Consider the following 14,326-nt stretch of genomic DNA (forward strand, 5'->3'; position numbering starts at 1 on the left):
TAATCTTTATTAAATAATAATTTTTTTGATCCCAACTTAGACTAACGAGTTAAATTAACAATTTTGATAAAGCATAAAATAATAATTTTCTTTTGAAAAACTTGGATGGTGTTTGTATTGCATTTTTCTGTCCAATTTTTTTTTTTTTATATTTTCCGTGAACACATTTCTTATTTACCTTATTATGTCACATATAGCATTTTTCTACAAAACGTCAAAAAATGTATAAAGAATAGCCTAAGATGTGAGAACTAGTGTCAAGTGTCAAGCAAGGAATTTTTTAGCAGCTAGTAGGAAATTAATTTTCTAGGATGCTGCTACAATGGAAATTTCTTGCTTTTTTGTTTAATCAAATATTATTTTTAAGTGTTAGGTAGAACTTGATTTTCATCTTCTTGGTCTGTGAAAATAAATTATAGCGCTGGACATTTTTTTGTACTATTCTTTATCTCTGCTTTGGACGGCTTGGTCACGTTATAGTATTAAAAGAAAAAATCTATATCGACGGGTATAAAAAGTGTAATCAAAGTATAAGGCTAATGCTCAATTGCTTGAATCTAAAACATATGTTCCTTCAAAATTAAAATCATGAAGAACGGTCAAAAAGCCAAAAAGGCCTTTGAAAACACTGCTCGAGAGTGCTCAAATTCGCTCAGTTTTATTGGCTGCTTCTGCAGAACGGTGACAGGTAGAGTCCTGGCGATAGGCTGGAGCACTCTACCGGACAAAAAGAGAAAACTAATGGAGCACTCTATGCTGAGCAAGAAAAATTAAGGATGAGATTTAGGTAGATTTAAATTTTATGAAAAAACAAACAACAATAGTCTCATATTTTAGCAAAATATGATATATAATTTTAGTAAATTATTTATTTATGATACGCATGGGACCAAAGAGCTATGTAAGTTATCAAAAGAAAATTATTATCTTATTCTTTATCTAAATTATTAATTTAACTCGTTAGCCTAAGTCAGGATAAAAAAAAATTACTATTTAATAAAGATTATTAATTTATTGAATATGAATTTATAGAAATTTTACTATACTCTAATAACGAACCAAAAAATAAAAAGAAAATAATTAAGCCATATTTCTTCTCCGTCTCCTTAGTTTAATATAATCGAGTAGGTAATCAGTCTCATTCTTCAACAACTATCTGATCCACTACTCGTCTGCGTTTATTTTTTTTTAATTGTTATTTACATCAAAATGCTAAATCCTTGATTAGTGGAAAGAAAATTTTAATTTAATCGAGTAGATAATCCGTTTTATTGTTGGACAGCTATCATCCACTATTCGGTTGCTGCGTTTATTATTTTTTTTATTTGCATCGAAATGCTAAATCGTTGATCAGTGGAAAGAAATTTGGACGGTGGGTCCTTCAAGTTTGCACTTACGTGGTGAACAATTAAGTGAATAATTAAGTAATATCAAGAAGTATATCCTCACATTGGATGGATTGGTTACGTCATAGGATTACACCCAAAAAAAAAAAATTTTTTTAAGGGTTTACAAAGTGTAAGATAAAATTCATTTACGTTTTAGCTCCTCCAATTAAGGTAATATTAGCCTTTACGAAATACTTTGCATGCATCTCAAATTTAAGATTCTACTTTTGTAGGTATAGCTGGCAATGGGGCGGGTTGGACGAATTTTGGGCCGGTTATTATTGGGTTTTCACTTAAATGGATTATACCCAACCCGTCCAACTTTAAATTGGGTTAATTTTGGGTTGGGTCATATTGGGTTATCTCAAACCCATTACCCAAATATGACCCAACATATTAATTAATACATTTGAATACATAAACTTTTTCACATACATTCTAACACACAAAAAAGATTTTTTTCACACATATAAACACATTTTCACATGCATAAATGTATTTTCACACACACAAACACACACTCACTTCTTAAGTTCTTTGGAAACATATCATAAATAGAATAATATTTTATATTGCTTGTATTGTGAATTTTAGATAATAAATTGTACATTTAACGAAGAGCATAGCGCCCCCCCAATTGATCCACTATCAATTTTTGTGTCCCTTAAAAAACTTTGATTTGTGCCGTGCATCTACTCTTAATATATAAGACATGTTATATAGGGAATTTAACATGTGAATAATCACAATTACAATTATTACACTCAAAAGTAATAAATTATTTTTACTTGGAAATAAAAGCATACCTATAAAAATAAGAACAAGTCTCGCATAAATTAAAAAGAAAGGAGAAAGATACTCATTATTGGTGCAATAAAAGATGCTTGCTAATTATAGAGAAACAGAGAAGTAACAACAAGCTGCTATACCTATACTACTGTCTCTGTACATCCGAAACCATGGTCACTAGAATATTCATAAGGAAAATAAACTCAGACCATATTTTTCATCCAACATCTTTTCTACTGCTCGTGAAAATAGATCAGTGAAAACTTCTCAACTCACATTGCACATCTGTAACTTTTCCTAACGTCTTTCTTCGCTCTTCATTTTAGCTAATTTCTGTTCCATAAGAAATTTCTGCCGCTGCTTAATAATACCGTCAATCATCCGATTGAAATCTTCGCTCCTCAATTTATATTTGGCATAATAAATTATTATAGAAGTTGAACAAGTTTAACTACTGTTATAAAAATAAAATAAGCATGAGTTTTTATTTTAAATTTCTTTTTTCTTTTAAATAAAAATTAAAAAAATTGATTGAAATATATATATATATATATATATATATGAGAATTTTGAATACAAATTAATCAATGAATTATTAACACATGTCCAAATACAAATAGTTGGGCATATGTGTATTGAATATTGTATTTATTATTTTCAATTACTTTTAAACAAATTGGGTATTGGGTACCCAAATAAAAAACCCAATCCGCCCAATGAATAAGTTGGGTTGTTCTTACCCAATCTAACAAAACCCATAATTCAATTGACCCAACCCATCCTTTAAAATTAATGAGCGGATTGGACGGGTTGTTGGGTTTTGGGCTTTTTTGCCAACTCTACTTGTAGGTTCTGTCTTATAAAAAGTTACATATTGATAATGGAAAGAACGCTTGGTTCTTTCCACCTCAAAACTAACTCAAAAGGAGTGAGATCTTTTTCTTACATTGTAATCGAACATCGGATCATTTTTTACAATTAATGTGAGATAAATCTAACAAATATGCTAGAAAACTCTATGGCCTATGCTAAGCAAGACAAAAGGGAAAGCTATGCTAGGCCATGTTCACAAAAGGAAAGCTAAATGAGCCCTCTATGCTAATTAGCTAAATAGAAACTTCTTTTGTTTTTTTTTTCTGTACTCTTATATCAATACAAAATTATTAAAAAAAAGGGTATTGAAGTCGGCTATTTCCTTTCCTTCTCTTTAGTTTAATTTAATCGAGCTGGTGATCTCCGTCTCATCTCGAACAGCTAGGATGTTTATTATTACTTTTTTATCCTCCAAATGCTGGGTCCTTGATGAGCATGAAAAAAAAAATGTGTGGTGTGTTAGATTAATTATTAATTATTTGGTGCCCTTCGTGATTGTGAACCGAGTAGGTAACGCCTCTCGTTCATTGCTCCTTCCAATTCACTTTGATAGTCATGCTTTTTTTCTTACACACTTTAAGTAAATTTTGTTAACTTTATTGAAAAATTAAATCTAGACTAATATTTTTCTAAAATATCCTTACATTAAAAATAAAAAAAATAAACGCAGCCGAATAATGGATAATAGCTGTCCAAGAATGAGACGGATTATCTACTCGATTAAACTAAATTTTTCTTTCCATTGATCAAGGATTTAGCATTTTGATGGAAATAAAAATTTTAAAAAATAAACGCGATCAGGTAGTGGATCATAGTTGTCGAAGAATGAGACGGATTACCTACTCGATTAAATTAAACTAAGGAGACGAAGAAGAAATAGTGACTTGATTATTTTCTTTTTATTTTTTGGTTCATTATTAGAGTATAGTAAAATTTCTATAAATTAATATTCGATAAATTAACAATCTTTATTAAATAGTAATTTTTTTTTATCCTGGCTTAGGCAAACGAGTTAAATTAATAATTTCGATAAAGAATCAGATAATAATTTTCTTTCGAAAAACTAACATAACTCTTTGATCCCATACGTATCATAAATAAATAATTTACTGAAATTATATATCATATTTTGTTAAAATATGAGTCTATTGTTGTTTGTTTTTCTTAAAATTTAAATCTACCTAAATCTCATCCCTAATTTTTCTTGCTCACCATAGAGTGCTCCATTAGTTTTCTCTTTTTGTCTGGTAGAGTGCTCCTGCCTGTCGCCAGGGCTCTACTTGTCACCGTTATGCAGAAGCAGCCAATAAAACTAAAAGAATTTAAGCACTCTCAAGCAGTGTTTTCAAAGGCGTTTTCGACTTTTTGATACTTCATGATTTTAATTTTGAAGGAACATATGTTTTAGGTTCAAGCAATTGAGCATTAGCCTATACTTTGATATGCCCGTCGATATAGGTTTTTTCTTTCAATGCTACTGTGACGTGACCAAGCCGTCCAAAGCAGAGATAAAAGAATAGTACAAAATGCTTGTCCTGCGCTATAATTTATTTTCACAGACCAAGAAGATGAAAATCAAGTTCTACCTAACACTTAAAATAATATTGATTAAATAAAAAAGCAAGAAATTTCCATTGTAGCAGCATCCTAGAAAATTAATTTCCTACTAGTTGCTTAAAAATTCCTTGTTTGACACTTGACACGTTTCTCCATCGAAGAAAGGTAAAAATATGTTTCAGGCGTTTATTAGTGCCACTATCCAAGCTGCCTGGGGACGGCTTTATCTCTTGCCTGCACTGATGGAATTGTTATTAATTTATTTATTTTTTGGGGAGTAATAAAATTATTATTACTGTAATTTACTGCTTCAGTAATCAAACGCAGAGACAGTATAATTTTCTCTTCCTAATAAAAAGTAAAAACTTCCTGGTTTGACATATTAACTCTCCACAATCTGCAGGCGACAAGGACTGCTACCTCCAAGGAAATAAAAAAAGGTTGAGGCTCTTATTAGTGCCATTATCCAGGCTGCCTGGGGACGGCTTTATCTCTTGCCACGGATATGGTTTGGTAGGGCGGATTTACGCTGGGCCGCTGGGGGCACGGCTACATTGCTCTTAAATTTCTATAAAAAAATTGATATAATTTCAAATGTGCCTCCCGAAGTTTTGTGTATCTATTGATTTATATGCTCTTAAAGTTATCTTTGATTTTACCTGTTATTACAGCTACGATAGAAAAGATTTTTCAATTATGAACATAACGATGAATTCGTTACGAAATAGAATGGAAGACACTTGGATGAATGATTGTTTAGTTACTTATATAGAGAAAAATATATTTCGTGAAATTCAAAATGAAAAAATTGTAAACTGTTATCAAAATATGAAAACTCGTCATGAGCAATTGTAAATGGTTTAGTTTGCTTTTTGAAATAAAATTATTATCACATTAATAATTTTGAGTTTGTCTTTTTATGTTTTTCATGGAATATATGCATCATTTGTACTTGTTTGTGAATTTTTTTTCCTTAAAAAAACTAGAAAAAGAGTAGGTAAAAAATTTTTGAGTTACTTTTGTCTCCAATGAAAATTTTTTCTGGCTCCGCCACTAAAGTAAAATGAGTTTCATATGCTAACATTATCATATTTTACTGCTTCATTTATCAAAGTACTTTGCTTAATTTTTTTTTGTGTAACGATAAATCTAATCTAGTCTAAACTACTCATATTCCTACTCTAGCCTACTGGGAGTTTGCCCAATTGACCCGAGAGAACCAACAGGGATTGAACCACTATCGGACCAGACAGGTACACCACACACTCGTATAGATTTAAAAAAAGCCACATACACAGTGACACATTGATGGGAGGTAAGGTTTGAATCCTTGACCTCCCACCCCATAATTTATGTGATGGAGGAAGTTGGTTAAGTACTTTGCTTAATGTGTTCAGCATTTCAAGGCGAAAGATTCAATCATTGTTTGAATTCGAGCCGGCTTTAACTAAGCTCAAGCAAGTCGAATAACTTGACCAATTTGAACTCATTTATATGTGTTCGTGTGCGCGTGAAGCTCGCATGCTTATCTTAGCACAGCAAAGCATATTTATATCGAATAGATTTAGGTATTGTAAACTTTAAACGTATGGACACTGATAAAAAGAAAATTAAATAAATGCATGTTGACATTGTAAATTCATTGTTTGTTATCAATACCTCTATGTATAAATCTATATTTACTCAAAGAAGACAGCCACAGCAGGCTTTCTTGTTTCATTACTAGTACTACTTTGATTATTGAGTCTTCCACAAATTTTCATCTGCTTCCTACAGTTTTCTGTTCCATCTTTGTTAGTCAATTGCATCACCTGCCTGTACTCTTGGTTCAAAAATGTCCTTCATATATTGTTGTCTGATCAAGTACAAAAAGGCTTCCTAGTTTTTACACTGATATCAAGACTAGCGTAGAAGACATTGGATATGGCAGAAGCCGCTGTTTCTCTGGTGATTGACAAGCTGAGCAATCTCTTGATTCAGCAAACCGTTCAGCAGATCGTATTCCTCAAAAATGTTCCTGAACAAATTCAAAGCCTGAAAACATTGCTGATCGACATTCAGTGCTTCTTGAAGTTTGCAGATGAACAACAAGATGACAACCCAATGATCCGCAACTGGGTGTCTAAACTTAGAGATGCAGCGTATGAATCTGAAGATGTCATTGAGACGTTTATTGTTAAGATGCAGGCCTTAAAGAAGAAGGGCTTCTGGGAAAATTTGTCTTGCTTTCCCAAACGGTTATTATGTCTCTACAAGGTGGGGAAGAACATTGAATCCATCCAGAAAAAGATGCTCGATATTGAGAAAAGTCGCCTGACTTTTGGTATTGATCAAGTTCTTGGAGAAGGGACGAGCACAAGAGGAGAGGAGCTGCGGAAATTGCTGAGATCCTCACCTTTCACCGAGGACAAGGATTTGGTGGGCCTGGAGGAAAAAACAAATTCGCTGGTTGCACAACTTCTGGTGCAGGACAGCAGCGGCCGAGTAATATCAATTGTTGGAATGGCAGGAGTTGGCAAAACAACTCTTGCCAGAAAAGTTTACAATCATGTTGACGTGATTGGATATTTTAATTGCCGTGCCTGGGTTTATGTTTCTCAAAAGTGCAGTGCCCAGGAAGTACTGGTGGGAATCATAAAGCAAGTCGAAAAACAAACCAAGGAGTCACTTGACTTGTTGGAAGGAATGCAAGAGGCAGATCTGGAGAGGATGGTTCGGGAGAAACTTCAAGACAAATGTTACCTTGTAGTTCTTGACGATATCTGGGAAGAAGAAGCTTGGGATTCTCTGGCAGCAGCATTTCCTAATGTAAATAATGGCAGCAGACTTCTAATGACTAGTCGCTATGAGAAGGTTCCTCGGTATGCGGATGCTCTAAGCAAACCTTATAAGTTGGAAACCTTGGGAGAGGAAGATGGCTGGCAATTGTTTCTCAAGAAGGCACTTGCTCATGGTTTGACATCAGAATCCAAGTTGCCCCCAGACCTAGAAGCCATCGGAAGAAAAATCGTTGAAAGATGTGATGGTCTTCCTCTGGCGATTACCGTCATAGGACGCCTATTACAAGGAAAGAGTGAATGGAAAAGCGTGCTGGACACTCTCACCGACCAGTGGTCAAGGGGCCGGAAAGGAGTTTCAGCTGTTTTGGCATCAAGCTACAACGACCTTCCATCTTATCTCAAGACTTGTTTTTTGTCCTTTGCTATCTTTCCAGAAGACTTTGTCATCCCAACACGTAAGTTGTTCCATATGTGGATCGCTGAGGGCTTAATTCATCAAAAAGGAGTAGAAGTATTGGAGGATGTAGCAGCAGATCGTTTGGATGAGTTGGTGTACAGGAACTTGGTCCAGGTGGTGGCATTGACTGCTAATGGGAAGGTCAAAAGTTGTCGAGTCCATGATCTATTGCGTGATTTAGCTGTTGCAAAAGCAGAGGAGGTAATGTTTCTTAAAATCTTTGGAGAAAGTAGTAGTAGTTTTCCCCCATCTAAATGCCGGCATCTTCTTGTTAATTCTTGCTCTGAAATGCTAAACTATCCTGGAGAATTTGAGCACTCAACCCCTCCTCTCCGCTCCTTGATCTTCTTCAATCTTGCTGAAGTTAAACATGAATTTAATTTGAGTTTTGCAAGGTTCAAACTACTTAGAGTGCTTGACCTGCAAAATATGAATACCTCGTATTTACCTGAAGAAATTGGTGAACTTTGTCTTCTAATGTACCTTTGTTTAAGACGCACGAGGATCAAAAGGCTTCCACTCTCTCTAGGTTGCTTGCAAAATCTGCAAACGCTTGACATATATATTGTTGTCTCAGTCGTGGAGGTCCCCAATGTGTTATGGAAGCTTAAAAATCTCCGGCATTTATATATTCGTGAAACAATTAAACATGTACCACTGAAGTTTGATACTTTGAAGAATCTCCAAACTCTGTGTGATGTATATCTAGATACTCTGATTGGTAACAAAATGATGCTGTTAACCAGCATGAGGAAATTGGGGGTGTGGATAGAAAGAAGCTCGAGAATTGATGAACTTTTTAGTTCAATTGCTAAGCTTGAGAACCTTGTCCACCTGGAATTGGTCAGGTATGGCGAAGAGGGGTTTCCATCTTTGATTGGTCTTTCCCACCTCAATTATGTCAATCGGCTAAGGTTATCTGGCTGGTTGACTGAGCTACCTAGCCCTCATAATTTTCCCCCAAGACTCTCTCATTTGTCTTTGCTTGGCACAAAACTTGCAGAAGACCCCATGCCAACACTGGAGAAGTTAGAACACCTTTCCATTCTGAAACTGAAAAATGCCTACGCAGGGAAAGAACTAGTTATTTCAGATAACCAGTTTCCCAATCTCACAGTCCTTCAGCTTGAGCACCTGCCTAACTTGATTGAGATCAAAATCGGAAGAGGGGCAATGCCACAGCTCAGGTGCTTGCGAATCAGCAACTGCTACTTTGTAGAAATGCTTCCTGAAGAGCTGCGGTTCATGGAAGCTCTTGAAAAGGTGGAGGTAGAGGACATGCCAAAAAGATTCATCACTAGGCTTCATGGAATGGATTCATACAAGGTAAGTCATGTCCCAAACATTATCGTGACCGGCACTCTTGACCCTACAATGTTGGGAGGGAAGCTCAAGGCTCGAAGGTTCGCAGACGTGTTAAAAAGAAGAGGCAAGAGAACTTGATAGCTGTGTCAAAATTTCCAAGTGAACTTCGCGTTTATTTTTTTTTTGTTCAATAAAAATCAATGCATATGTAGATATATACTCTGTATTTCTCTGAATATTTCTTAGAGGTGGCAAAATGGGCGGGATGGGCGGGATTTGCTTGGGTTTGTGATGGAACCGAGTCATATGGGTTTGGGCCCAACCTTACCCATATGTGTTTTGGGACTAACTTGGGCGGGATCACTTTGGGATGGGTTTAGATTGATCCCGCCCAATACCCAAATCTATTTTCTACATATTTTTTTCCTTTAATTCATTTTTATTTTTTATATAATTTTAATATTTTTGATTTATTAATTTTTTTTTAGTTTTATTAAATAAACATGCAAGTGCTTTATACTCAAGATTCCCATAAAAAATTGGATTAACAAATAAAGGAAAAAATAGATATACAGTCATATTTCAACATATATCAAGATGACCAAGGTACTTAAGGTGTTGAATATTTATCCTCATCATTGTCCAAAGATGACAGGTCTAAATTGACTGAAATGTTGAAATTCTTGTGGATAATGACTAGGAAAACTACTAGATTATATTCTCTAGTATGACTATAAAAATTGTTAAAGATAATTTTTTAATCTAAGACTCCGTTTGGATTGGCTATTTTTTCAAAAAATAAGTTTTTCAAATACAATGTTACAGTAATATACAATAACTCAAAAAACATCCCATCCATATTAGTATATCAAATATTTCAAAAAAATTTTATAGTAAAAATTTTTCATATACACTACTATAATAAAATATTTCAAAAATACCCCCCAAAAATAGCTAAACCAAACAGAGCCCTTGTTATTTGAGCCCAATGGGTACCCAAGTATTTCCCAAGTATTCCCATCAATTAATGGGTACAATTGGGATTTGTCCCATTTTAAACCCAATATCAAAATCCAATACCCATCCCGCCCAAAGTCCCCATGGGCATGGGTAACCCATTGGGATTTGGGACAAATTGCCACCTCTAATATTTCTACTGCTACTTTTGTAACTAGTTATTGTTATTTATTGCTTCTAAGCTAGCGATGTTATGGTGATAAAGAAGGAGTTAGTAGTACTTTTTGTTCCTTAGTTTTCGTTTTTGAGTTCAATTAGTTAAATTAGTCAAGTTCTTGGCTTCACGTTGGATTATACATATTAATTAGCTGACAATGATAATGATGATGGAGATAATGCGGTTGGCTTCTTATTTACGAGACTTGAAACCTTTCGGTTTTTAATTGTTCTTTTATTGGGTTGGAAAAGAAAGAAATCTTGGGATTTTTGGTATCTCAAGTTGACGATGATAATCATAGTAATAGTAATATTGAAGTTCTTGGGGAGCCAACAGCCAAGGGAAAGACTTTGGTCAATTTCTTTGGGCTGGTAAGTCCATTGAATCATCATTTTATACCAAATCATGAATTAAAAAGCTTTTGTGTGTGGACATCCAAACAAAGGCCTTCAATTAAGGTTTGGCGTGGTATACTTTCTCATAGTACAGTTCCATGTGAAATGATGTGTTACTCTATGAAGCTTTACCAATTTTTCTAATTGGAAATTCTTGATTTAGGAATCTTCGTATATTTACAAGTGATGAATGTGGCTTTGCTCCTACCATTATGCTTTTCAATGTAAGATTTTTTTAGTTGGTGTCGTTTACTGGTACTAAGTGTAGAAATAAAAGGTTTAAATTATTTTTCCGAAATAATTCTTCCCTACGTATTCCATTATTTTTACTTTTATCAACATATAACGTCTTCATAATTCTTGATTTTGAGAATCACAAGTTTTGAGAAATGGTCCATTTTCTATTAATAGGAATCAGTCAAATGATTGGCTTATTCTTGCTCCTATGTTTCAATCATGTTTTATCTTTTTTTATTTTTTTAAGTAGAAGTTTCAACTCAGGTCGATTTGCTAGAAAAAAACACTTAGGTTAATTTAAGTATGGTTATGAATGAAAAAGCTCCTGGTACAAGTAGCAAACATTTTTATGTGTCGTATGGCAATTTATTTTTGAGTGAGTATATTTTATATACTATCAGTGTATATTTTTTTTTATAATAGTAGGTTTAGATTATACTACATAATATGAATTCAAATTTAAAATTCAAATTATGCATATATGGTAAATATCCATGTCTGTTAGTGCAAAAAAATCACTATACTGTCGATACATAAAAAGTTAATCCTTTATTTTTTTTTTCACTTCATATCACTTTTCTAGTAGTTGGAGAATAAATTATCTAAGTTACAGGATTACATGTAATTTTGCTCAATGATAGATCATACGCATTTTTTGTGTTCTTCGGAATTTTTACACAATTTTCCTACATTATCTCACTACATTGGATCAATGACGAAAGTAAAAAATCAGTTTTTGTTTTTGAGAAATTATAATTTCTTACAAAAAGTTGAAGTCTTTTTTTTGGGTAAATCATGAACAGGACCTTGGAACAAGAGTGGCAAAGGGTTATAATTTTTCACAGTGTCCAAGCCATGACAACAGCAAATATTGTGCGAGAAAGAATATTGAAGTTCTCATGATTCACAAAAGCACATTGGTAATGTGTAGAGCAGGCAAATACTTAACTTTCATACTGCGAAACAATTAAATGTTTGTGTAAGCAAGTTCACAAAAGGAAAGGTGTGTGAATGGATTTGAAGTTAAGTAGAATCTTGTCAGAAACTAAGTATGAGTTACATGTGAAACTTTCAAGTTGTGAAGTTCTTAACTTGAGTATTTGAGTGTATTAAGCACAAAATTATTTGTCCTTTATCCAATGTCCGAAATCTTTCCATATATCACATGTGGCATGGGTTTGGTGTCAAAATCTTTTGTCATCTTTTTTTTTTTTAATTTTACCTATATAAAAATAAAGATTTACTAAAGTTAACTGCTGAAATTCAGTAACTTCTAATAACTTTTTTATTTTAAATTCCACTAACCTTTTCTGTGGTTTGCAGAAAAAGAAAAAAAAATCATAACTTTTTTTTTGCAGCAAAAAAAAAAAACTACTAATAACTTGCATTGCTTTGGAAAAAGAAAAAAAAAACTTAAGTTTTTTACCTTAAGTTGCATACCCATAAGGTGTGGTATGCTTTTCCCACTAGTAAACACAATAGTTCTTCACTGGTGTTTGAGATACACCCTTATCAGTGGGCTTAAATTCAGAAATTTGAAGCTTTAAACCTTCTGCACCAAACACTAACATGCAAGCCATTACGCTAAAGGCTTCAGATGAATCAAGCAAGTAATGACTTAATGAATTTGTAGTTAAAATCCAAAGAAGGATGATTTGTAGTTTGCTAGTTTATGATGAAGATGTCAATAGTTTAATCGAGTACAAACCTGGGTATTAGTTTGGGGTATTTTGCAGTGACTTATGACGTTATTAGCAAATGAGTTGAATGTTATTAGTAATTGCGATATGTTTAATCAAGTACTCTGTCTTTTCTTTTTATTTATTTTTTTTTTGAAAATGTTATTAGCACTCCTATTTTTGTTAACCGTACTTCCGCTATCCGTTTTTTTCTCGACAAGAGACTATTGTGGTTCTTTGTACCCTGGATGCCTTGATTGATAACAACCTCATGTTCTTAACCAGCTTCAAGAAACTGGGGACGAAACTAGGGGTGAGGATACAAGGAAGCTCAAGAATTGAAGAACACTTCAGTTCCATTGCTATGCTTGAGAACCATGTCTCCCTGAAATTGCAGACGTTTGCTGGAGAAAAGGGGTTTTCTTCTGGTTGGCCTTTCACATGTCAATAAAGTTAGAAAGATAAAAAGTTATCTGGGACATCGACTGAGCTACCTAATGCTGGCATCTTCTTGTTCATTCTTGCTCTGAAAGACTTGCCTAGTCCTGTTGTTTGCTGGAGAATCCTGATCTTCTTTAATGTTACTGAAGTTGAACACGAGTTTAATTTGAGTTTTGCAAGGTTCAAATTGCTTAGAGCGCTTGACCTGGAAAATATGAATATATCGTATTTACCTGAAGAAATTGGTGAACTTAGTCTTCTAAGGTATCTTTGTTTAAGATACACGAGAATCAAAAGGCATCTACTCTCTCTACATGGTTCGAAGTCTCGGCCGAGACCGAGACGACTCGGCCGAGTCGTCACCGTATCGGCCCCTACCGATACGATACCGTGACGAAACGATACCGAGATACTTGACTCGCCGAGAAATCACCGTGACGGATTGACTCGGCCGAGTCACACCGAGTCACTCCGAGTTATCCCGAGTTAAGACGAGAAATCGGCCGAGTTACACCGTGACAGATTGACTCTGCTATTTCTTTTGCTATTTTTTATTATTTTTGTTTAGCATACTTTTTTTATATTATTAATAATTTTTAGAATATTAAATACTTTAAAATTTGCGTCTCACCGAGACCGCGACCGATATGCCGAGACCGATGTGGAACGTTCCAGGGCGCGACCGTGACCGCGACCACGACTTTGAACCATGTCTCTCTAGGTTGCTTCCAAAATCTACAAATGCTTGACATATACATTTTCGACTTAGTGGAGGTCCCCAATATGCTTTGGAAGGTTAAAAATCTCTACATTTACCACTGAAAGTTTGATACTCTGAAGGATCTCCAAACTCTGTGTAATGTGCATTTAAATAGTCTGATTGATAACAAACTAGTGCTGTTAATTAACTAGCATTAGGAAATTGGGTGTGCGGATCGAAGGAAGCTCAGGAATTGATGAACTTTTTGGTTCAATTGCTAAGCTTGAAAACCTTGTCTCCCTGGTATTATTGATGGATGGAGAAGAGGGGTTTCCATCATGACCGGCATTCTTGAACCTCAAATGTCGTGAGCTCATAGCTTGAAGATTCGGCGAGATGTAAATTGAAGCAGGTTTGGGAACTTTATAGCTGCACTTTTCAAATGAACTACAATTGAATTTCATTTCTTTAGAGCTCAATTGCGTTTTTTGTACTCTTCACCGGCCTGGATTCAAAATCTCTACTTCCAAGTTAACTCCACATTTTATTTT

General features: G+C 34.3%; 1 protein-coding gene across 1 annotated transcript; it reads left to right on the top strand.

The window, feature by feature from the left end:
* The first annotated feature begins 6,530 nt into the window (after positions 1-6,530).
* LOC113769075 (putative disease resistance protein At1g50180) lies at positions 6,531-14,117 on the top strand. Its single transcript, XM_027313558.1, has 5 exons — positions 6,531-9,170; positions 10,575-10,694; positions 11,759-11,875; positions 13,092-13,339; positions 13,988-14,117. Exons 1-5 carry the CDS (start codon positions 6,531-6,533, stop codon positions 14,115-14,117), a joined length of 3,255 nt encoding a protein of 1,084 aa, XP_027169359.1.
* The last annotated feature ends 209 nt before the right edge of the window (positions 14,118-14,326 follow it).

This window comes from Coffea eugenioides, chromosome 4, assembly GCF_003713205.1.
Source record: "Coffea eugenioides isolate CCC68of chromosome 4, Ceug_1.0, whole genome shotgun sequence".
Taxonomy (NCBI): Eukaryota; Viridiplantae; Streptophyta; class Magnoliopsida; order Gentianales; family Rubiaceae; genus Coffea; species Coffea eugenioides.